Source organism: Cyprinodon tularosa, unplaced genomic scaffold, assembly GCF_016077235.1.
Source record: "Cyprinodon tularosa strain WSP-4 unplaced genomic scaffold, ASM1607723v1 ctg764, whole genome shotgun sequence".
Taxonomy (NCBI): domain Eukaryota; kingdom Metazoa; phylum Chordata; class Actinopteri; order Cyprinodontiformes; family Cyprinodontidae; genus Cyprinodon; species Cyprinodon tularosa.
In genome coordinates, this window is record NW_024039523.1 from 366,267 (window position 1) to 390,600 (window position 24,334).

A 24,334-nucleotide genomic window follows, 5' to 3' on the forward strand; every position below is an offset into this window, starting at 1 on the left:
AAATATTTGCATCTATTTGTTAGCCAAGGCTGTAGGAAAGTATAGTTAGTCTTTATTTAGAAAATATGTTAGAACAGCGTAGATTAACCCTGAGGTTCTGGTTTCTATCCGCTTTCGGCCGCCCCTCAGTGTACATTGCTTATTGACTGGCCGCCCCTATAGAAATGTTCTGGCTATGCCTCTGAAGATACAGCACTGGGACTTGATCAACAGCCGATACTGCACCGTGACGTCACAAACAAGTAGGTGGCAGTAGTGTTCTTTGACAAACATGGATGCCTCCAGTAAAGCACATTCAAATGAAAATTACTCTGAATTAAAAACATTTATTATTTTTGTATTTAAAGTACTTTCACAAGTTTGAATTCTGAATATAACGGGACTTCTCCTTTAAACCTATGCATGGATTTACGTCTAGTTGAGCTGTGACGCAGTCACGTCGCGTTCGTAATGACGCACGGGTTGTACGCGCTGAAGTAGTGGGTGAAGATGGCGGACGAGGAGGCCGAGCAGGATTGTGGGCTTGTGAACAACACAATTAAAACTATCGAGGAACTCAGAACATTGCTGGAAGGATTACACGATGCTGTGGTCAGAGAAAGCGCCAAGTCAGCGAAGCAGGCGTCCTCTGACTACTGTCGGGGCTTCTGTAGGGTGAGTTTGCGCTGCACTGCCTGCTAAACAGGCCACAGAAACACGGAGCCTGCAGGAACGACGCTGGCTCCCTCCACTGTTAGCGCTTTAACGGCTCCTTTTACTCACGCTTTGTTTGCCTTATAGCCATTTATCATTTAGAACGTTGTGTTTACCTGCCAAACCTCATCTGTCTTCATGTGAGTTTGTAAGGATGACTGTTAGCATCGGCTAGCACAGAGCTCACTGGAAGGAGAAACGAAGAGCAATGAAGCAGACTTTCTAGAAGAGGCTTTTCCTTCCCGCTGTTTGCTGATGGCACCGCAGATCGCCTCTCTACCCGCTGCTTTAAGTCTCGCTGGTAAAGGTGTGCAGCTTGATTGTGATTCGGTGTTAGCCTGCTGCTAGCTCAGCGTTAGCTTCATCTGGAGCTGCAGGGTCGCGTGCAGGATGTGGATCTAGCTGCCTGTTTCCATCGGACTCTAGTTCCTTCATTATCTGCTGTTGATGCATTTTATGGAAATGTTGGCTGATTTAGGCCTGTCGAGGGGAAACGGGGGATCTGCTAGTTTTTGTCCTGAGTTTATGTGCCGGATAAAGAGAAAATAAGCAGTTTTATTTGTAGTTTTCCTTTCATTCTAGCGGATTATCTCCGCTGTGTGTTGGATGGAGGAGGTCAGCTGAACAGAAACACCGTTCACACACATATGGGGATAGATAATATCACACAAACTCTTTGGTCTTTTTTTGCTCCAAGCTCGATTATTACCCAGTAAACCGGAATTAAAAACATTTTGTTGGACCTAAACTCCGAGTAGAATCTCCGTTCAATTCACTGCATTTAAAAACAGATATAAATGTTTCAGCATAGGTATAATTCTATTAAGTTTATTTCTATAGCGCCAATTCACATCATGTCATCTCAAGGCTCTTTCCAGTTCACCAGATCATCCAGTCACATTGATTCAAAGTTTTCTATCTAAGGAAAACCAGTTGATTGCATCGACTCATTGACTCTTCAGCAATCCCTCAAACTAAGCATGCTTGTAGCGACAGTGGAGAGGAAAACTCCCTTTGAACAGGAAGAAACCTCCAGCAGAACCAGGCTCAGTGTGAGCGGCCATCTGCTGAGGCCCACTGGGGTTCAAGGAGACAGAAGAAGACATAGAAAAAGAACCATAGATACAAAAGGCAACTGTAATAGGCAGCCCGTCCAGGAAACACACAGCCAGGCAGACGAGCTCCAAGCCAGCTCCCATGTCAGGATGAAGAGAGCACATCCAGTTAATCACAGTCAGAGAAACAGGACTACACTGGAGAAAAAGGCCGATCTCCAACATCTAGAAACAAAGGTGTTGATGGCAGCAGCACAGCTGATATTTCTCTCCAGGATGGAGTTGCAGCCAAACAGGAACAGACCAGATTTTAAGAGTCTTAATTTCGGTCCATGCAGTGTATATATCCAGGGTTTTTGCAAGTCATTAAAAATCATTTAAAGTCATTAAATTATAATTTTTTTAAATAAGGCCTTAATTGGCATTAAAATTAATTAAATTTGATAATCGTGGAATTAAAATGTTTTGGAAGAGAAGCTTAAGGCAGAGAAAAGGCTAGAGAATGGGGGGAAAAATGCAAATTTGTACCAAAGTGGCAGGGAACCGAGGAACTCGTCATGGGTACTTGTTGATGGCATTAAGAACATTTCTAAGAGCATTAAAAAAGAGTTACTCATTCATGTATAAACCCTTATATCAATCTTGATTATGGGTGGATTCAGGCCAAATGTTTAGAATTTAGACAAAATATTTCAGAATCCCCAGGATACATTATTTATTGTACACAACAAAATGCAGAACATTGTTACAAGAGTGATTAATCTGACCAATAATGCCAGTAAGGGTAGTGGATGTTTTTCATATTTAAAAATATTTTTCTTGTTTCAAATAGTGTTTTAATTGTGCCTTTTTAAGGTAGTAATTTTTATATCTATTTTTATTGTTCTTTTTATTGTTTATTATGTTTTTAATATGGACCCCAGGAAGACTAGCTGTTTGTCATGGCAACAGCTTATGAGGATCTCTAATGAAAATTACAAAAATGATCAATTATGTCTTTATATCTTAACTATAAATAACCTAAAATATCTAGTTATTTACGTATTTATAGGCACGTATCTTACTTTAAGCCAGCTTTAAAAGTGCCAACTTTATCATAGTTCTTTTTGTCTTATAACTGACTTTTTTTCGCTTTACGTCCTGTTGCACTAAACACTAGTGAAAACCTGGATTGACAAGGACATAAAAAAGATCAACTTTATTGACATCATTGTAATATACTGGCATTGTCTGTTCAGTTATTTATCCATGATGCCATCAAACCATTTTAGGTTAAATCTGCTGCTTTGGTGTTTAGGATCACAGCTCTCTTTCAGATAATTTGACAATTGCTAGCAGGTCTTTACCAGTTTTCACTTTTAACATAACAAATTGGCTCAAATTTCATGAATGGATGGATGAATGAAAGTCGTGGTGGTTAAAAGTTTTTGGCTATTTGCAGATTCAGAATAAGGAACTGATCAATGAGATCTGGGAACCATCCACTCTGTTGCTTGTCTATCGCTGCCATGCCTTTAGATTGATGAGTAGCTTATCCATACCGAGAACAATCTCATTTGAACATTTTAAATAGTCATCAGTGCCCTTGTCTTCAGTTACTGCAATGATTAATGAATGAGACCAGTCAGGGGTCGGAATTTAGCCTGGTTTATGCTCACAAACCAGGTCATCCGTTTGTCGCAGTCGTTTTGCTGCATCTCCCCAAACTTGTAGGTGATCTCAGAAAGGAGGCCTCTGATTGGTCAAATCTACATCCCCTCTATACCATGCATATTTCCTGTTACCGGCGTGCACTAGCTCAGGCCAATTTAGCATGGGTGCACTTTCTCTTGTTTAACCCTTTATAAGGCAATTTAGCATTATTGATCACTTGCATACCCCTTACAAATGATGCCCCCCAGTCAGGTCTAGAAGCACTAAATCTATATCCAGCCTTTCAGCAAAGATACTGCTAGATGGCGGTTAGAGGTGTAAATCACATCCATCATGGCGAATCGATTCGGTATCGGTTTCCTGACCCAATGATTCCATTATTTTCGTTACTCAAGAATGCACCACGATACGATTCGATTAATTGGTTCATTTTATTTTTCTTTTACCTTACAGGCTAGACAATGTTTCAAATTTGAAATAAATCAATGAAAGCTGTCATATCGTTCTGCATTTTTTTTTTTTTTAGAAACAACAGCAAATAACAGAAGTAGAAAAGTTGTACTCCACCTATTCCTATTAAAACCTCATTCACTGAAAAATAATAATACCGCTGCGTTATAGATTCTGAAAGGTCTTGCATCAAAAAATACTTCACATAATCAGTGCAATGATTGCAATGCAATACCTCGGCTCCAGACGTCCCCGCCCCCTCCACAGACGCTCCGCTACACCTCTCTCAAATTGTAGCTGAGCGCAGACAGGAGGCCGGCTTGTTTTGTTTTTATGACTGAAATTGCGGAAAACAACTCGTGAAGTTTGACCCGCTAGAAGAGTGAGGTGTGCGAGAACAATGGGAGCCTTTTTCCACCTGGATCTCCGCTCTTTTTGGCCCTCATGTCCCTCCGTCGTCGGACTAAACTCGCCCCACTTCCTCGCCGCCTCGGCCGTATCTAGACCCACAGCGTGTAGCTCAGACCACGCTTCAATATTGAGCATAAATCGAAAATGTCTGTGTCAAGCTCGCTGCAACACACTGCTGTAAGAGTATAACCAGGAAGCGAGGTAGGAGGGCAAAATAGGTTTAGCGCCACCGCAGCACGGGAGGGAGAATTACGCCTAGGAGCAAATGGATAAAAATACACCGGAGGGAGAAAAAAGAATCAATTATCTTGCGGACGTATCGATGCATCGGATCGTCGGCTGTTAGATCGATGCATCGATACAAAACAATTATTATTTACACCCTTAATGGCTGTACATCTTATTTTGGCATCTAACTGATTAGATTAGCCCTTGAAAGATATATTACCTACTGTAAATTAAGTTGAAAAAAGTTAACAAGTCAATTTCCCACAGGATTTTAGGAGACTGTGGAGGGAGAGTCTCTGACCTCGGATTTGCATGTGTGCACATTTTTAAGTGTGGTGTATCCCACTTAAAGGGGAACGTCTTTTTTTCTTTTTTTTTTACTTTGGGCCCTTGATTTTATGTTATTACATCATGTTCTACTCACCCATATGAGTTTAGTGTCATTTGGAGCCGTTCTGAAGATATTCCGTTAGGTTATGTTCGTGTAACATCTTCCTATGGGCAACGAGTTGAAGGCACAAATTAAACTGTTTATAATTCATTCTTTATGGTACGCCAGCATTCAGAACATGTAGGCCAATCACTGCCCCCCAGACATCCGCGGTTATATTTTTTATATTTATATCTTTTAAAAACAAAGCAGAGCGTGTATGACGCCTTGTCCTGGATTCCAATAATATTATTTGCTTGAAATGTTGATTTTCAAAGTCTTTCTCCGAGTGCCCTATAAAGGGTTAAGGGTGCGATATGTTCTATGTTGACTGTAGTGTTGAGAATGGGAAGCTCGTCAGGTGAAGGTGTAGAAATGTATTTTTGAAATATACAATTGAAAAAACATCTGCATAGAAAAACGCAGACCTCTACAGGAACAAAGCAAAGCTACAGGTGGATTCTAGCACATTACATCCGTTAGGTTGGGATGTCTGGATCAGATACTTGGTATCAGCATCCATCGCTGATGAAGCTAATTTTAGAACATTGGAAATTATCAGGAATTCATCATAAGATGCAGTTTTATGCATCATCAAGCTTTACAGATGCTGTAAATCAGGGAGCAACATTATGCAAAGATGTCTCATGTGTTGCAATACTTTTACTTTGGAAGCAACTTAGGATCTGACACAATGTCTTAAATGTATTACATTTCCATATTTAAATTTAATACTATAAGTCTATAAAAGTATGGAATTTGATCCCATGGGTTTAAACGCTTAGTTTCCCTCAGCGTGTTTAAAGGAATAGTACACCCAAAACATGATTAGCCTTCATTTTCTACTCACCCCCATGCTGAACAACACCGTGGAGTACTTTTTTGATATCTCAAATGCATCTGGAGATCTGGGAGGCTTCTTGCTGTCTGACATTCAAATAATGGAGGTCTATGGCGCCCGAGGCAGAAAGGTCCATAAAAGTCCACAAAAAACGTGTCAATATTCCTCCATACTGCTCTTCCAATGTATTCCAAGTGTCCTGAGTGGGTAGCATCCAGAATTTACTCGAAACGAAGTCATTTAGAATGTTTTTAGAGCATAAACAGTAGTGTATAGGATTTCCTGAAAGCGTGCACATGCGCGATCACGACGCTACAGAAGCCGGCAGACAAACCAGATGAAAGTGCGCATTCAGCGTCTGCTCTTCCAATAATGCAAGCGTAGAACAAGAAATGCGCCGTTTACCTGTGCAAAGAAAGAAACAACGAAAGAAAAATGTCTGAGGACTTCAGTATTGAGGAAGAGCATGAGTTCTTTGCCGAGCTGAATGCGCTGGTTTGGTCTGCCGGCTTCCGTAGCGTCGTGATCGCGCAAGTGCACGCTTTCAGGAAATCCTATACACTACTGTTTATGCTCTAAAAACCTTCTAAATGACTTCGTTTCGAGTAAATTCTGGATGCTACCCACTCAGGACACTTGGAATACATTGGAAGAGCAGTATGGAGGAATATTGACACGTTTTTTGTGGACTTTTATGGACCTTTCTGTCTCGGGCGCCATAGACCTCCATTATTTGAATGTCAGCAGACAGCAAGAAGCCTCCCAGATCTCCAGATGCATTTGAGATATCAAAAAAGTACTCCAGAGTGTTGTTCAGCATGGGGGTGAGTAGAAAATAAAGGCTAATCATGTTTTGGGTGTACTATTCCTTTAAGTCTAGCGAACCGACAGGCTAAGTTCTGGGTTGTTTATTTGAAAGGAATCGCTTTAGCAGTGGTATCAAAGTATTATTTTATTTATTATTTTGGTTTTTTGGCGAACAACAAGTTGGAACAGCACCGAGTCCAACCACCAATAAATTGATTTAATTGAAATGAAAAACGGTAAAGAGTAGAAAGTAGTTAGAGCTGCAAAAATAATGTAAGGATTAGAAGTAAAAAGTTTCATAACAAATAATTACGCCCGTTAAGTATAGACGGCCTAAATTTCTACTAAAAGATATTGTGGATGATTTTAGTTTTTTTTTTTTTTTTTAAAGACCCATCCTCTCCGTTGAAGAAAGAAGAAAATGCACATGTACTACCCTGTACCCGCTCCAGAGAGGGAACGCCTGTGAAATGCCTGCAAGAGCGTGCATGAGCCCACTTCTCCTCGTGCACGCTCTGTTTAAAAGTTGCTGTTCCCATAGCTCATCCAAGCTTATATTAGTGAGCTCAGCTAACTGACCGTTCAGACGGATGATCACTTCCCTGTCGGTCCATTGTTATTAGTTGCTGCTGTTGGGTAGAGCTAGCCTTTTTTATTGTTGAGCTTTTTAAGCCAATTGTTCTGAATCTGCTACCCCAGCAGATGATGGAGGAAAGAGACCATACTCTCTACAACAGACTGATGGAGGATCTGAAGCATCTGGCTGCAAACACTGAAGGACCTAAGCTTCCTTAGGAAGTAAAATCTGCTTTGTCCTTCTCATAGACAGCTTCACAGTTTCCACGTCTCCAGTCTAGATCAAGTACAGCTGTATATATTCATCTAGTTAAAAACAATACATTTTTTGATTGCCGGTGTGCTAGGGGAAGGAGAGGAGCAAGGTGTGTGCAATGTCAGGAAAAACATGTAGGAAGAAAATAAACGGATGGTTGCAACTCAATCAGCAGTAATTAAGCTGACAAGGAAAAAAGCGTCCATTCAGTTTATATGTCTATATTATCAAAGTTATGGAATAGCTCCATGTAATATGCTTTCCAGAAGCACATATACGCTTAACAGATCAGGGGACTTCTGTTTAAACAAGATCTATTTTTAGCTTTTCCTAGTTCTATGCATGCGTTACTACTGGCTTTATTTCACAATACAAGGAGGAGAAGTAGAGAGAGGAGACACACAGCGCCACCAAACCAAAGGACATCGATCTGTCTTTAGACCACTGCTCTTATTCAGTCAAAGCTGTTCTAGTTCCCACTCAGTGTGGCTAACAAAGAGCCGTTAATTAACAATGGTTCAAAAGCTTTACATGTTTGGAATATTCTTCTAAAAATGCTGCTTTCTGCTTCGCTTCTCAGGTCTTTGGCTAAAGTCACAGAAATGAAGCATTAGTTGATGATGGAATCAGTAATTAGCAAGTTTAAAAAATGTAGAAAATGTATATAGAAAACAGTGAAATTAATCATGCATAGCCAGACAGCTCTGTGGGTGCTCAGCACCCCTAAACCTCCCATTCTAGAATCACCCCTCACTTCACTCTGCACAGATCTGTACACATAGCAAAGCTAAGGACTGTAGGACCAGAAAAGATGAAGTTACTATAAGGAAAAAAAATCAGAGAATTTTAAACATTTAGATCAGGGGTCTTCCCAAACTGATGGTAAGATGGAGCGGGGACCCCCTAATTATATATATACTGTATGCAATAGTGTTTTATCAAACTGGTCCTATAGTCACTTTAATAATCCCAGGGCCAAATTACTGTAGTTACATTACGCCATCTGTAATAAAGTATTTCTGATTCCTGGTTGATGGGACAGGTGTTGTGAATGAAACGGTGTCCAGCTTAAAAGAGCTCCTGTGTGTCGCTGAATGTGAGCATTGATGACTGGAAGACATCTTCTGCCTCCTTTATCTGTTTACTACAGTCTGTTGAATTCATGTTAATGTGGATTTAAAGACATTTCAATTAGTGGGGAAAAAACCTTCGTAACCCCCATGCAGTACCTCTGTGGAGCCCCTAGGGGTCGCAGACCCCCTGTTGAAGAGCTCTTGATTTAGACAGTTGTTTTTCTCCTAGATATTGTTGGAGTCCGTGGGCCGCTGGAAGACGGATGAAGAGCCTTTACCTCTTGTTCAAATGTACTTGGTCGCCCTGCTGAGTTTTGCCAAGGCGTCCTCATACCTCTCTCTGCAGTGTGAAAATGTTCCTCTTGTGATCGAGAGACTTTCGCTGTAAGTAACATTTAAAATGTTTCCATATAAAAAAAACTCCTGATCAAAATCTTACGACCTTATTAAAATAATAAATAAATGTTTAGATTATGGGTGGTGTGAATCATGGTTGAATAGCTGTTATTTTTATTCTGATATATTCTTAAAGATTGGAGAATTTCTCCTATTTCTGTATTTTTGTGCTGTGCTGCATTATTTACCTCATTTAAGCTTTCTAAGCTATAGACATGACTCTAGTAATCTAAAATGAGTAAGTTCCCCATCTGTCAACAGATAAAAAACCCTCTGAAAGTTAAATTGTTTTATTTAATAAATTGCCTCATCAAAGAATATGTCTCCTGCTTCCAAATGTTTTAAAGCAAAGGAAGCTCTACTTAGAACTCTCTCTAGATCTAATTGATCAAAATGCAAATTCTTTTCATTCTTTGGCTGGTTTTTAAAATGCCCGCCTGGCGTGCACAATGTAAAATGTGCACGGTTTTTGTTTTATTTTTTGTTTGTTTTTATTAGATCAGTCTTGTGATGTCTTATGCCCCTGTCACACCCTGCTGATTTATCCAGCGTATGCCTGACGTCCCACAATCTCCTAAAACGCTTCTTTCTGTTTTTCTAGGTAGGATTTATACATGGATTATTGATAACGAGTCCAGAGCTTATGTCAAATAACAACCTAACGTATCCATAACACACGGCAGCGTAATGACCATGAAATGATGCACAAGCATCATTTCATGGTCAGCAATGCTTCCAGCTACTGTATAACAGTAGCTGGAAGTTAGAAACACGTTCAGCCCTCGTCTGGAACACGTCAGATACCTTGATATGCTTGGAGAGAAGTTCTGGATAAGTTATGCAGAAGTTACTCAAAGGTTTAGGATAAGCTAGACGACACGACTGATGAGGAACTGACACTGAACGGATGACAACCATCAGATAACCGACCTGGAACGGATGGCAGACGCTGGAATACAACGTACTCGACATGTGGATGTGTTTCAGCGTGCTTCATCATGTTTCAGCGTGCTTCATCATGTTTCAGCATGCTCATGACTTAAACTAAACGTGCCCATAACTTATCTGACGTATGCCAGGGTTGTTGCCAGATTTTTTGTACGTCGGGCATACGCTGGTCTAACTGGTCATACGCAGGGCTTTACCAGTTAAAATGACATCAGATATGTTTGTTAATTTGTGCTTGTGTTTTGACAGGAGCTTTTTGGAGCACCTGCTCTCTCTGAAGAACATTCCACATGATGTATGGCAGTGTTTCAAGTCTTCTGTGCAGGTAATGTTGGAAAGAGAATGATAGTATTTTCAGAAAGGGCTATTTGTTAAACCTAAAATAATAATGCAGGAACAGAAACCACAATAAAAATCCCGTATGGCACATGTTTATAATTAATAGTATACCCTACCAAATGTATAATAATTATAATATTATATAATGATAACTATAATTTATAATAAAAAACTTTCAACACCCAACATGACCAAAGGGCCATATACAAACTGCATGAATGGTGTTGATATTCTTTGAGGAAGGAATTTTAAAAACATTTCCAGTTCCTCCTTGTCATCAGTACCACAGCTTTAACACAAAACCTACTGAAAAAACAGTTGTGATTATATATAATGAATTCAGCAACTGTCAGTATTGATAGTAGCCTCAGCATCTGTGGTCATATCAGAAACCTCCACTGTCAGAGCTACGTAGGGCATCCCTATTAGGTGGAAGCACCGCTAGAGATTTGTTTTCCTTTTAAAACATAAAAAGCTTGAACCTTTTTGGTAAAATTGTGATAATAAAAAGCATGTGATTCTAAAAATTACAAATCCCATAACCAGAAAACATTTAATTGTCAGTATTGTTTCAATTTCTGTTTTGTATGTTTAGTATTGATATATTTACAGCAGGGATTAGTTTTGCTCTGAAAGTTCAACTGGATGTAAACAGTCCAAACCCAGAGACAGTGCTGTCAGATTAAGGAGTTTGCCCTGCAATTGAAGGGTTGACGGTTCAAGCCCCTGCCCCGGCTTTCAGTGTCATTGTGTTCTTAGGCGAGACACTTCACCCGCATTGCCTACTGCTGGGGTCAGAGTGTGTACAGTAGCCTCGCTTTTGTCAGTGAGCCCCTGGGCAGCTATTGCTACAATGTAGCTCGCCACCATCATTATGTGAGCGTGTGAATGACTGATTGTAGTGTAAAATGCTTTTAACAAGTCTCCTGACTTAAAAAAAAGTGCTACAGGCCATTTACCGTTAAACCTGGTTCAGGCTACCTCAAATGCTGCCTCACCTTCCAGAGATAAACCAATCGTAGGTAGAGTAGTGCTAATAATCTTATCTTTAATTAGATCAGTCTTATTTACAAAAAAAACATTTCTGCTAAGAGTAGGTGGAATGGATGGTTCAACAGAGCTATGGATGAGTTTGGCAACTGGATTAAAAATCTATCTAGGATTATTATTATTCTCCTCTATTAATGAGGAGAAATATGCTGCTCTTGCTTTACAGAGGCTCCGCCTATACAGCAGTAAACTATTTTTCCAGACTAGGTAGGATTCCTGTAGGCCCATGGAGTGCGATTTTCTCTCAAGTTTCCTAGAATTTTGCTTCAAAGTGCGCAGCTCTGCTTTAAACCTGGGAGGCAGCTTTCTATTTTTAAAGTTTTTCTTTTTCAAAGGAGCCGCATTGTCTAAGGCGGTACACAGAGCGGAACTAACAACCTAATCAACAAAATCATCAACCTGTGAAGGGGAATAAACTAAGCTTTTGTCCTCTACAGCACTGCTTAGCCACAAGAGAAAGTGAAACAGATTCTTGAAGATATACTGTTATTTCTTCACATTCTATGCCATATGTCTGCACAAGGTCCAATGTATGAAGATGAGAACGTGTGGGACATTCACATTTTGAACAAAGCCAATAGTCTGCAATTAAGCGAATTACCTTCAATAACACATAAGACACTAATTTCTGTTTTGTCTAAAATCAGAAACAGAAAGTTTAAAACTCAGTAAAAAAAAAAAAAAAAAACATTTGTTGGTTTTATTTTTACATGACATTATCTAAATGTTGTGTGTTTTGTTTTTTTTACTTAATGAAGCAGAAACATGATGGGGTTACTGTCTGCAGGTTTAGACTGTTTTGTGTGTGCATGTTAAAATATGTTTTCCGTTGTCTTTAGATTGCACAACAGAAACTCCAGAAGAATGGAACCTCCGAGCTGTCGCTGCTGTGTGTCCTGAGCCAGTATGGAGGCATTTGGAGCAACAAAGTTCTGCAAAGTATTCTGGCTAATGACAACGTTGCACCAGAACATGGTAAATCTTAGGGCTGCAAGACAATGGGGGTAGAAATGCAGTATTCTGTAATATTTAATCTTTTAGTAATAATAAGATCAACAAAACATCAAGTCTACATATTTTATAGAATATTTTAATTTTATTTGAAGGAGTCACTGTAGCATGTGATTGCAATGAGCAGAAGAATCTTGTGTTTAGGTGTGTTTTACAGTGAATCTGGATGCAGTAAATCATTTTCCATGTTGTTGAGATAGTTGGTTAATAAGATTTTTTTTCAAAATGTCCAAAAAGTTGACTTCTTTAGAGGGGAGACGCGGCCTAGTGGTTAGAGCTTGGAATCCTGAGGTTCTCGTTTCGAGTCCCACTCCCACAGACTACCACTCTGGGTCCATAAACCCCACACTGCTCCCCGGGCGCCGCACAATGGCAGCCAACCGCTCCCCAAAGGGATGGGTTAAAAGCAGAAAGGGAATTCCGTTGCTCTGTACTTGTGGCAGTGTAATGACAATAAAAAGCTAGAAAAAACTTCTACACGCACACAACCACTGGTGTAGACGCTTCAGGGTCCTTTCAGCTTCATCTTCCATCAAACCAAACCTTTGAAATGTTTTATGGTTGTGATTTATTGCCGATATATGCAATATATTCAATTGCTAGCTGAAGCACTGACTTAACATCACCGTTTAGAGTACTGCAACAAGGCAGCACCCTTACCAAAAAAATATAAAACAAACCTTTGGGCGGTTTTTTCTGTTATGTTTAGACTTTTAATTTCTTTTTTAAATATAAATATTGAAAATGGTAAGACACAAACTGCTGAATTGCTTTAGTTTGGTTGAATGTTTTGTTTCTGACATGACAGCTCTGGTTAGTCTAGGATGGGCCAGATGTTTGACTGGGAGAAAGAAGCTACAGGAACTTTTTAATAAACTGTATCTGTGGAAGAAAGGTTTTAAAGACTTTGCTTCCTTCCTCTCTCTGCTAGATGAGTTTTTTTAATCCCATAGAGAGAGACCAGTAAAGAACATTTCACCGTAGCATGGACTGGATTTCACCATCTGCTGTGGACAGCTACTTCTAACCCATCTCATTTCCTTTTTCTCAAATCTCTGTCTTCTCCCTGTCTTCTCTTTGACACATTTATATAAAAACATGTTTATGTATAATGTTTGTCGAAAAATAAAATATTAGAAACAAAATACTGTTCAGTTGCACAACAAAAACAAGAATACATTTTTATATACATTTCAACCAGAAAATAATTATTTTTAGAAATTAGCTGCAAGGCCAATTCTGCACCTATGAAATCATATACCAGTGGAAAAATCACCATTAGTCCTATAATAACCGTTAAACTGACTTTATTCCAGTCGGCTTCTGTGACTCCAGCTTACATGTAGCTCGGTTTGGATTCTGGCTGTAGCACATTTAATCAAAGGCCAGAGATTTGACTTTCCAAAGACTTTGTAATCTTGCATGGAGAGTAAAATGAAAACTCCTTTGATTTCTTTTTCAGTTGAAGAGTTCCTGCAGTTTGAAGGCCCTGTCTTGCTGCAGATGCGAGTAAAGCAGCTGATAAAGGAAAAGCAGTTAGAAAAGGCCGCACATCTGGCGAAGGTCTGTGCTGAACGCTCAGCCTTCCAAGCAAAGGGACATTTCAAGCAGATGCATCTCGTCTGCCTCTGTGGCATTTTAGAAAAAGATGAACTCATGGAGGAGGTAAGGTTTTACCAAGTAATAAGAATAATTGACCTTATATTACATGTTGTGTACTTGTTCATTTTATCAAGTTCTTCCATAAAGCATAAAAGAGAGCCCTTCAATAGTCATTTAAGAAATGACCGTCACAATAGACTAAAAGCACAAACTTTGAAGACCCGAACACAGCGGATGGTACGACTTGTTAACCTCAGATCCGATTTCTTTCCCCAGACGTACAGGTGCTGGTCATAAAATTAGAATATCATGAAAAAATAGATTGATTTCAGTAATTCCATTTAAAAAGTGAAACTTGTATATTATATTCATACATTACATACAAACTCATATATTTCAGATGTTTATTTTGTTTAATTTTGATGATTACAAATGACAACAAATGAAAATCTCAAATTCATCATATCAGAAAATTAGAATATTACTGAAGACCAATAAAAACAAAGGATTTATAGAAATGTTGGCCAACTGAAAAGTATGAACATGAAAAGTATGAGCATGTACAGCACTCAGTATTTAGTTGGGCCTCCTTTGGCCTGTATTACTGCAGCAATGCGGCGTGGCATGGAGTCGATCAGTCTGTGGCACTGCTCAGGTGTTATGATAGCCCAGGTTGCTCTAATAGTGGCTTTTAGCTCTCCTGAGTTGTTGGGTCTGGTGTATTGCATCTTCTTCTTCACAATACCCCATAGATTTTCTATGGGGTTAAGGTCAGGAGAGTTTGCTGGCCAATTAAGAACAGGGATACCATGGTCCTTCAACCAGGTACTGGTAGCTTTGGCACTGTGTGCAGGTGCCAAGTCCTGTTGGAAAATGAAATCTGCATCTCCAAAAAGTTGGTCAGCTGCAGGAAGCATGAAGTGCTCTAAAACTTCCTGGTATGTGGCTGCGTTGACCCTGGACCTCAGAAAACAAAATGGACCAACACCAGCAGATGACATGGCACCCCAAACCATCACTGACTGTGGAAACTTTACACTGGACTTCAAGCAACGTGGATGAAGTGCCTCTCTTCTTTTCCTCCAGACTCTGGGACCTTGATTTCCAAGGAAATGCAAAATTTACTTTCATCAGAGAACATGACTTTGGACCACTCACCAGCAGTCCAGTCCTGTTTCTCTTTAGCCCAGGCAAGACGCTTCTGACGCTGTCTGTGGTTCAAGAGTGGCTTGACACAAGGAATGCGACAGCAGAAACCCATGTCTTTCATACGTCTGTGTGTGGTGGTTCTTGAAGCACTCACTCCAGCTGCAGTCCACTCTTTGTGAATCTCCCCCACATTTTTGAATGGGTTTTGTTTCACAATCCTCTCCAGGGTGCGGTTATCTCTCTTGCTTGTACACTTTTTTCGACCACATCTTTTCCTTCCCTTCGCCTCTCTATTAATGTGCTTGGACACTGAGCTCTGTGAACAGCCAGCCTCTTTAGCGATGACCTTTTGTGTCTTGCCCTCCTTGTGCAAGGTGTCGATGGTCGTCTTTTGGACAACTGTCAAGTCAGCAGTCTTCCCCATGATTGTGTAGCCTATAGAACTAGACTGAAAGACCATTTAAAGGCTTTTGCAGGTGGTTTGAGTTAATTAGCTGATTAGAGTGTGGCACCAGGGGCCATCAATTTTGAACCTTTTCACAATATTCTAATTTTCTGATATGATGAATTTGAGATTTTCATTTGTTGTCATTTGTAATCATCAAAATTAAACAAAATAAACATCTGAAATATATGAGTTTGTATGTAATGTATGAATATAATATACAAGTTTCACTTTTTAAATGGAATTACTGAAATCAATCTACTTTTTCATGATATTCTAATTTTATGACCAGCACCTGTAAAAGCAAGCACAGCGTTCATTTATTTTTCACATCGGCTGTGAGATGGGCACGCATGGAGTCACAGATTGACAGTGATGGTGATGAGTGGGGAAAAAAACCACCTGGTCTCCTTACATTCACCTCCCTCAGCCACTCTTTCATCATCTCCTCAATGAGGTGGTCTGAAAAGTCCACAGTAACAACACACATAACGCACCAAAGAGCACGCCGCATATTTTGAGGGGAAAAAAAGACGTTTATATGCGCCTTATAGTCGTGAAAATATGGTATATATATTTCTGTGTGTGTGTGTGTGTGTGTGTATATATATATATTCTATTAAATTGTGAATGAATGTATAGTTAAGCTTGGATTATAAATCTGATCCTTTCCTCAGCTTTCAAAGGAGGATTGCCAGGAAGCTTTAGAGATGATTTGCAATCTGGAATCAGATGGAGAAGATGCTGCAGCCTTCACTTTATGTTCAGCCTTTCTAAACCATCAGCTCCTCAAAGGAGACACGTACTGCTCTTGGTAAGAATCAACCTCCTTATTATGGGCCTTGATCTAAAGATGCTTAGCAGGAGTTAGTGTTTATCTTTCTTTATTTATGCTGTTTCCTTTCTTCAAACAGGGAGCTCACCCTGTTTTGGAGCAAGCTGCTGAAGCGCCTGGATCCATCGGACCAGGCCTTTCTTGATAAATGCCGTCAAATGTCAGTCTTATGCAAATCCGTGTACCACATCCTGTTCCTCATCAAGGTCATACAGTCAGAGGTCAGTGGTTGGCCCTAAAGATTAGGGCCAAAATATTTTATTTATTCTGCTTTGTTAATCATGGAACAGCCTGATGTTGATCAATGTTGGTGAAGGAGCTTTTTCTTCCTTTCTAGATCAGCAACGCAGGCCTCCCAGTGTGCATTGAGCTGTGCATAAGGGCTCTACGGATTGCATCAGAGGATGACAAAGGAAAGGCTGCAGTGTGTAAAACCATTTTCTGTTTGCTTCCCACTGATCTGGAAGTCAAGAGAGCGTGTCAGCTAACAGAGTTCCTCCTGGAGCCCACGGCGGATTCATACTACGTCGTGGAGACGCTTTATAATGAACCAGATCAAAAACTAGAGGAGGAAAGTATGCCTATTCCTAACTCTCTACGTTGTGAGCTGCTCCTTGTTTTAAAGACCCAGTGGCCTTTTGACCCAGAGTTCTGGGACTGGAAAACTCTGAAACGTCACTGTCTGTCACTGATGGGTAAGGAGGCTTCCATCATTTTATCCATCGAATCTCTAAATAACTCTGAGAATGAAGAGGAAGAGTATGCAAGCCTAAAGGAGTTAAACAATATCCCAGACGACACAGTCAGCGGCACATTCGATCTTCAGGAGGGCACAGACAGAAAACAGAAAAACCGAGAGATGAAGAAACTGAGGGAGAAGGGCTTTGTATCGACTCGCTTCAGAAACTGGCAGGCCTACATGCAGTACTGTGTGCTCTGCGACAAAGAGTTCCTGGGTCACCGAATTGTGAGACACGCTCAGACTCATATCAGTAGTGGAGTATATACTTGCCCCATATGTGCTCAAACATTCCCATCAAAAGAGACATTGCTTCCTCATGTAACATCACATGTTAAACTTTCTTGCAAGGAAAGGCTGAGTGCGATGAACCCCAACAAAGCAGTAGTTCGTTCAAAAATCCCTGCCCCTCCCATCGCAGTATTAAAAACCAAAGCACACAATGAGCTGCAGAAACTCAACCGTTCCCTTCAACAGAATATGGCTGCAGTTCAAAGGGCTCAGCCGCAGGGGGAGCAGAATGCAGAAGTTAACGAAGACAACATGTGTCCCGTCGGAAAATGCAAGAAGAGCTTTAAGTTTTTCAAAAACCTAATAGCACACGTTAAAGGTCACGGCGACAATGAAGAAGCAAAAACGTTTCTGGAACTCCAGAACAACAAGGTGGTTTGCCACTACTGTCGACGACACTTCATTAGCGTCAACCATCTGAATGATCATCTACAGGTCCACTGTGGTGCTAAACCTTATATATGTATACAGTTGAACTGCAAGGCAAGTTTCCTGACCAACACTAAACTTCTCACACATAAGAAATTACACAGCGTTTTTAAGGCTAGATGCATGTTTCCAAATTGTGGGAAAATTTTCAACGCCCCTTTTAAACTCTATGACCATGAGGCACATCATTACAAAACTTTTACTTGTAAAGCCGCCGACTGTGGAAAGATATTTCATACTCAGCAACAGCTAGATTTGCATCTAGAAAACCATGCTATCCAGGATCAGGAAGCTGTAGCTTGTCCACAGTCCGCCGACAGCACACAGCCGGGTCCTTCACTCCATGAGCAAACGCTTTCCTCTCCGTCTCCTGTGAAACAAGAAGATTCCCTAAAAAAAATCAACTCTGAGGCTTCTGGTTTTACAAACCCTGAGAAACTTAGGAACATCCAGAGTTTGTTAGAAACTTCAGCAGAACATGTGAATGCCAAGGTTGGAGGCCAAATGAACCCAGAGGCTGCAGAATCGGTGGCTCCTCCCAGCAACTCGTACAGTTCTAATAATTCTCCCATTCGATCGGTGCATTCACATTCACATGATTCCAGCAAAAGTAGATACATGGTTTGTGACCAGCCGCTTGATTGTAACAGTCTGCCTCATAATTATCCAGCCCAGCAGTTTGAAAGTGGTGTAGGGCAACTTTTACCATGTCTGCCTAAATCGACTACCAGCAAAGTCATTTCAGATATACTGAGTAGCCAATCAGGCCATACCTTTATGTCACAAAGCATGCAAAAGCCAGTGTCTTCTAGGAATAATTTAGCAGAATCATTGCCCCACATTTTCCCAGATCCACCTATGTCACAACCACTTCCACCGAAAGTCAACCTCCAGCAACCGACTGAGAGCAACCGAGAACATTTAGCCACTTCCTCAAATACCCCAGGTCCCCTCCCAGAACCCAGAGAGAGGTTCCACTGTGCTTTTGGACCGTGTACAAAGAACTACAGTTCTTATCGAAGTGTTTCCAAGCACATGAAAGCAATTCACCCAGATTTCTACGAGCAATGGAAAGTTGCCCGATCTGAAATCCGAACGAGCTACATCCCAGCACAGAACACCTTGCTGGGGGCTTTGAGTTCTGGCTCTGCACTGCTGAAGAAACAGGCCAGTCGTCGAGTTCAGAGAAAAAATATTATTCAGCCCAATCCTTGCCTGAACATGAGTTCCAGCTCTCAGTACGCTGCTCCACATAACGTCCCTCCTTTCCCTCACAGCTCCACCAGTTCGCTGCTAATGGCCAATGTTTTAAACTCTATTGTGCTGTCTCAGTTGGAGAGCGGTCAAAACTCAGTAACGGCACACTCTCAGGTCCCAAGGGGTCAAAACCCTGACGGCGAGTTTGCTGCCAACTGTAATTCTTCCCAACTATTCTCCTGCGCCCAGCAAGTGATGCCAGACATGGATACTACTGCTGCCGCTTTCCCAGCTTGTAGTTCTTTGTGCTCTGCAATGGAATCAAAAATGAGCCAACCAAATCCCCTGCAGTCTCAGCTTGATAACAGTAGATGTGCTCAAAGATCGATGGAGGTGTCACAACAAATGACAGCCTCTCCATCCTGTACTTCACAGATGCAGAGCAGTTTAGTCTCATGTCCCAATAATCAAGACCAAACACAGCCAAGAGCGAATCAAGAGCTGCCGGAGCTTTCCCCTGCAGAGGACAAGCTGAATAGTGGAAGCCTCCAGCTCGCCATCTCTGGAAATGTTTCTGAGACTCTAACGCAACCCAGAAAGCACACCAGAACCAAGTGGCCCGCGATAATCAAGGATGGGAAATTTGTTTGTCGAAGATGTTTCAGACAATTTGATAATCCCAGATCTCTCGGCGGTCATTTATCCAAGCGAGCAGTTTGCAAACCGTACCAAGAGTCTGAAATCAACACAGATTTACCACAATCGTTTCTCGATCTTCTAAATTCAGATCAAACTGTCGCCACTTCTGAATTACAACCATTTTATAATGGTTCTGCCGGCTATCAGAAGCATGACAATACTTTGACTGGTTGCTCTTCAGCTATAAATCATTATCCTACTCCTCAATATCCTAAAGATAACCTGCAAACATTTGATAATAATCAGTCCAATAATGATATTCTCAAGCAGCTCATTCCAGAATCCAGTATGTTTGATCCGTTTGCCCCTCCCCCTCACTCTCATGCTTCTCATGCAGACAGTGAGCCCCTGCTCGGTACCTCAGTTATCCAGCATACAGAGACGGTTCAGCTGAAGCAGGGAGCCAATGCATACGGTCCAACACATTCTCTGGAGCCTAATGTCAAAAGGTTTCCTAGGAGTGAACTGTGTGACCCGCTTCTGTCAGAGATCCTCACAGAGACGACTTCTTCAGGTCTACTAGGCAATGCTTCCAAAATAACAAGAACTCCAGAGTTAATTTTCCATGAAAGTTTCCCGTCTAAGAGAAGCGTCTTGGTTCCAGGTCCAGCTTTAAACTCCATCAAGCCTGATTTTCACCTCGGTCAGGGAACTTCAGGTGATATTAAAACCTCGACTCCAGTAAAGAGTGCTGATCAGGAGATCAAAAAGCGGCTGCGTGAGCAGATTCTGGCGGGTGACTTTCACCGCAGAAACGTGTGTCCTCCTGGAAATGGGAGTCCAAAACCTTTAGGCTCAGTCTGTAATCCCTCCATTAATTCTGGGTTTCAGAACTTCTCTCACAATGCCACAAGTCATTTAGCAGCTCCAGGCCCCGTTCTGGAAAGAAACCCTCTGGCTGTTCCAGAATCTTCTGGTGAAATTGAAAGCCCCCTAAATACCAAAAGCTTCATTGGTTTTAGAGAGATGCCCAGAATGCACATGGAGCTACCGAGCCCCCCAGTTACTGCAGCCAATGACTTGGATTCTGGAACTTCAGAGTTAACACCGAGCCAACAGCAGTGGATGACAGACATTCAGAGTGCTTTAGAAAGGCTGGACTTGGTCAGAGAAATGTCTGATCAGTCAACCACTACTTTAAATCATCAGAATGCAAACAGAACGCCATTATCCTCTAAGGTCATTTCCAAAACTTCACTTCCATCCACTTTTCGCAGCATTAAACCGTTTTCTTGTGATGAACTAAATTGCCCATTTAGTTCCTTCTCCGGCGAGTCACTGTGGAAACATCTCTCCAAAGTGCACAACTATAACCTTGAAATGGTGAATGCGGTGAAAAGGAGGTTGGGGCAGTACGCTCCTTTTAAGTGTCAGAAATGTCCAAAATCGTTCACTCGTAACTCAAACCTTCGCGTTCATTATCGGACAGGTCACAAATTATCCAATAAAGAAATTGAAGAGCTGGATGAACGGCGAAGGCAGGCGAAAGCTGAAGCATCTACCTCTAGTCGTAAGAAGTGTCCCAATGCAGGTCTGGTTCCAGTGGTTCCTATACCCACTGATAGCCGTGTAGTTTCAGACAGCGGCTCCCCTATGGCTCCTCTCCAAGGTTCAGCCCAACAGCAAACACAGGTTCCTTCAGGTGACAAAAGTATCACTAATCATACATTTCAAGGTGACAATCACTGCTCAGTTATTCATAAAACTGCTCCCATACACAATCTGGAAGCAACCCTGCCTTCGATGGCTCAGATTTTCGCTAGTTTGCAGTCAGCACAAGCGGTGATATCTCCTGAACATGGCTCCAAAAGGCAAACACTCCTTCCTGATGTAGATAGTCAGCTTTTTCCTGTCAAATCTGAAGGTCTACCTCTAACTGAAAGCAATCCTGTCAGGATACCAACGGAGGCTAAACCCAATAAAAACGTTTTCCGAAGATCTAAAGGGAAGAAACAAAAATATGACGATGCAATGAGTCCATATAGGCCGTATCGCTGTGTGCATCAAGGCTGTGAGGCAGCCTTCACCATCCAGCACAATCTGATCCTCCACTACAAGGCTGTGCACCAGTCGGCTTTATCAGCTCTGCAAGACACTGAGGAGGAGGAGGACCAAACCGAGGAAGCAGGGGATCCAACAGACCCCGATAAAGATGAGCCTGAGGCCGAGTCGCCGCAGACCACCGAATTCAGATGTCAGGCCAAAGATTGCTGCTGCGTTTTTCAAGAAATTCCCAACCTCATCCAACATTATCTTACCTTACACGAATTCACAGACGATAAGGTGGATTCGCTGCTATCTGGTGTCGGCAGGTTTACTTGTGGTCACCAGGGCTGCACAGAAACTTTTACCACTTACAGAAAATATAAAAGTCACATAAAAGAACAACACAAAGACCTAAACTTTGTCAAAACGGAACAACTGCAAGTTTTATTCAAGTGTGAGATCGAAGGCTGCGATCGCTCATATGCCACAAAGTCTAACATGCTCAGGCACATGATGAAAAAACATCAGGAGCTTTACGAGCTCAAACTGCAAAACAAGCCGGTTAAAGAGGAAGAGGAGATGAAGAAAAACTCAACGTCTTCACAATATCAAATTACCAAAACTAGCAATGGGAAAGAAAACATTGAGAGCAATAAAAAGCTTCCCCTGAGAGTTCATGACAGGAAAAAAGTGGACAAGTCGAAGAGCAAACATTGGCTTAAATATGGAAAACCTTCCCTGAAGTCTAAGGTGGATGCAGCCGCACTGTGCACTTTGAAGTTTCCACTACAGTATCCTTGCATGATCAAAGGCTGCACATCAGTCATGAAATCTGAGAAGAGCATACTTAAGCATTATATTGTACACGGACTGTCGGAGAAGTACTTGGAACAGCACAGGAGTCATTTTATTTTCTGCAAAAAGTTCTCCAGGCATAAATGTCGTTCCGTCAGGAGCGACGACTCCAAATCTGAAAACACCTCTGAGCAGTCAGACGCCGAGAAGGCAACGGAGTCCATGACAGAGGAAGGGAGGTATGATTATTCAAAGCCGGTCCTACGCAGGAGGAGCCCGGCAGAAAGGCCCATTTCTAGGTTCAATTCAAAGTTAGCGAAAAAAAAGAAAAGTTCCGACGGACCTTTGGTACTTAAACGCAAACGAGGACGGCCGAAAAAACTGGCAGAGAATGTTGGTAAACCCAATAAAGTCATCCAGACGGCAAAGGCTGATGTGGCTCCCTGCAGAGAAGAAAAGCAGACCCCCCCAACGCTGGCAAAGATCCCAGAGGAGGCGGAGCAGTGCGCCCCCCTGTCCTCCTTCAAACCCATGGGATTTGAAATGTCTTTCCTAAAATTCCTGGAGCAGACTAACAAATCAGAGCCGGAGAGGTCAGCGAAGGCATCAGAGAGGGAGGAGGGCAAAAAGAGCAGCATCTGGTTCAGCAACCGTCAGAAGGTGAAGTCCCTCAGCAAGGTGAAGATCAAACTAGATCCAGCCTTTGCAGGATTCACCCAGCCCATGTTGAAACAGCTGCAGGACATGGACCCAGCTGTAGTGTTAGAAAAAATGTGACTGATTTTTTTTCTATTTTTTAATCTTAGAAATAGTCTGAGTTGATGGACTAAAGCCGTCAGTCTGTCCCACAGTTTGATCTCTACAGGTCTTTTTTTCATATTGTAAAATGTAAAGCATGTTGAAATGACAGCAGCCTGTGGTGTCTATGAATTATCCCTGTGGGAATCTGAGACAATAAGCTCTCCTCAGTGTGTAGTCTGTGAAGAAGTGGATCATTGTGTGCTGTATATATAGATTTAAATCACCCGCTGCCATCTTCAGCCTTTAAACTGTTTGTTTTTATTTTGCTTAGTAGATTTTGTTTTGTCTTTTATAAGATAACACAGCCCCTGAATATAATGTTGGAAGGTAAACACTTTAGAGCTGTTTTATGTTGACCTATATAATGAATTTGTTACATTTTTCTCAATTAAACTTCTTAAAATATGCAATGGTTTTCTTTCACTATGTTGTAAAGTAATCAAAGCTAGAGGTACAGGACGATATCATTGTATGGGTAATGAAGGTTGGCTAAGACATTTGATCTGATGGCGTTTTTATATTTTTATCTTAACTCTTATTATAGAGGTGATCTCATTGAGATTAGATCTATTATACAAGAGACTAATGACTCAATAAGCAGCAAAAAAAACAACTAAATATTCAACTTTGATAAGAGTTAACATGAATGTGAAGAGTTCAACAATTTTCTTGTGGGAGCATTACAATACAGAGGTAGTTACTTTCAGGGAACGCACAATGTTACTACCGCCACTCACAATTTTTGTACATAACTTTGAACAAACAGGGAAAGACAAAAAGCAGGAATAAATCATATACCAGGCGGTTTTGAAATAAAGTATGAGAGATATATTAATCCTTAGACGCCACAGAGCATAGATTAAATAACGGCATTGCATGGTCATCCAGTACTTCTGTTTGTTAAAGACCAGCATATTTAACCCGCTTGGCCCACCTCTTGGTGAATTTTTCTTTTTTAAGTCTGAGAAGGTGACCCTTTCCATCAGGTAAATGTCATTTCCGATGCTTATCCACTCTTGTACTGTGGGTGGGTCTGGGACCAGCCAACGTCATGCTTTCATAAACTAAATCAGAATTTCCTAAAATAATGTTGAAAACTGTAGAGGTAGATTAGTTTTAAACAAACCATTTAGTACCTTATGAAGCCCC

At 41.2% G+C, this 24,334-nt stretch overlaps 1 protein-coding gene across 1 annotated transcript; it reads left to right on the forward strand.

Moving 5' to 3' along the window:
- Positions 1-455: 455 nt before the first annotated feature.
- znf292b (zinc finger protein 292b) lies at positions 456-23,595 on the forward strand. Its single transcript, XM_038270540.1, has 8 exons — positions 456-654; positions 8,703-8,857; positions 10,067-10,142; positions 12,046-12,181; positions 13,680-13,882; positions 16,091-16,227; positions 16,328-16,469; positions 16,586-23,595. Exons 1-8 carry the CDS (start codon positions 490-492, stop codon positions 23,159-23,161), a joined length of 7,590 nt encoding a protein of 2,529 aa, XP_038126468.1. The 5' UTR covers positions 456-489; the 3' UTR covers positions 23,162-23,595.
- Positions 23,596-24,334: the final 739 nt, after the last annotated feature.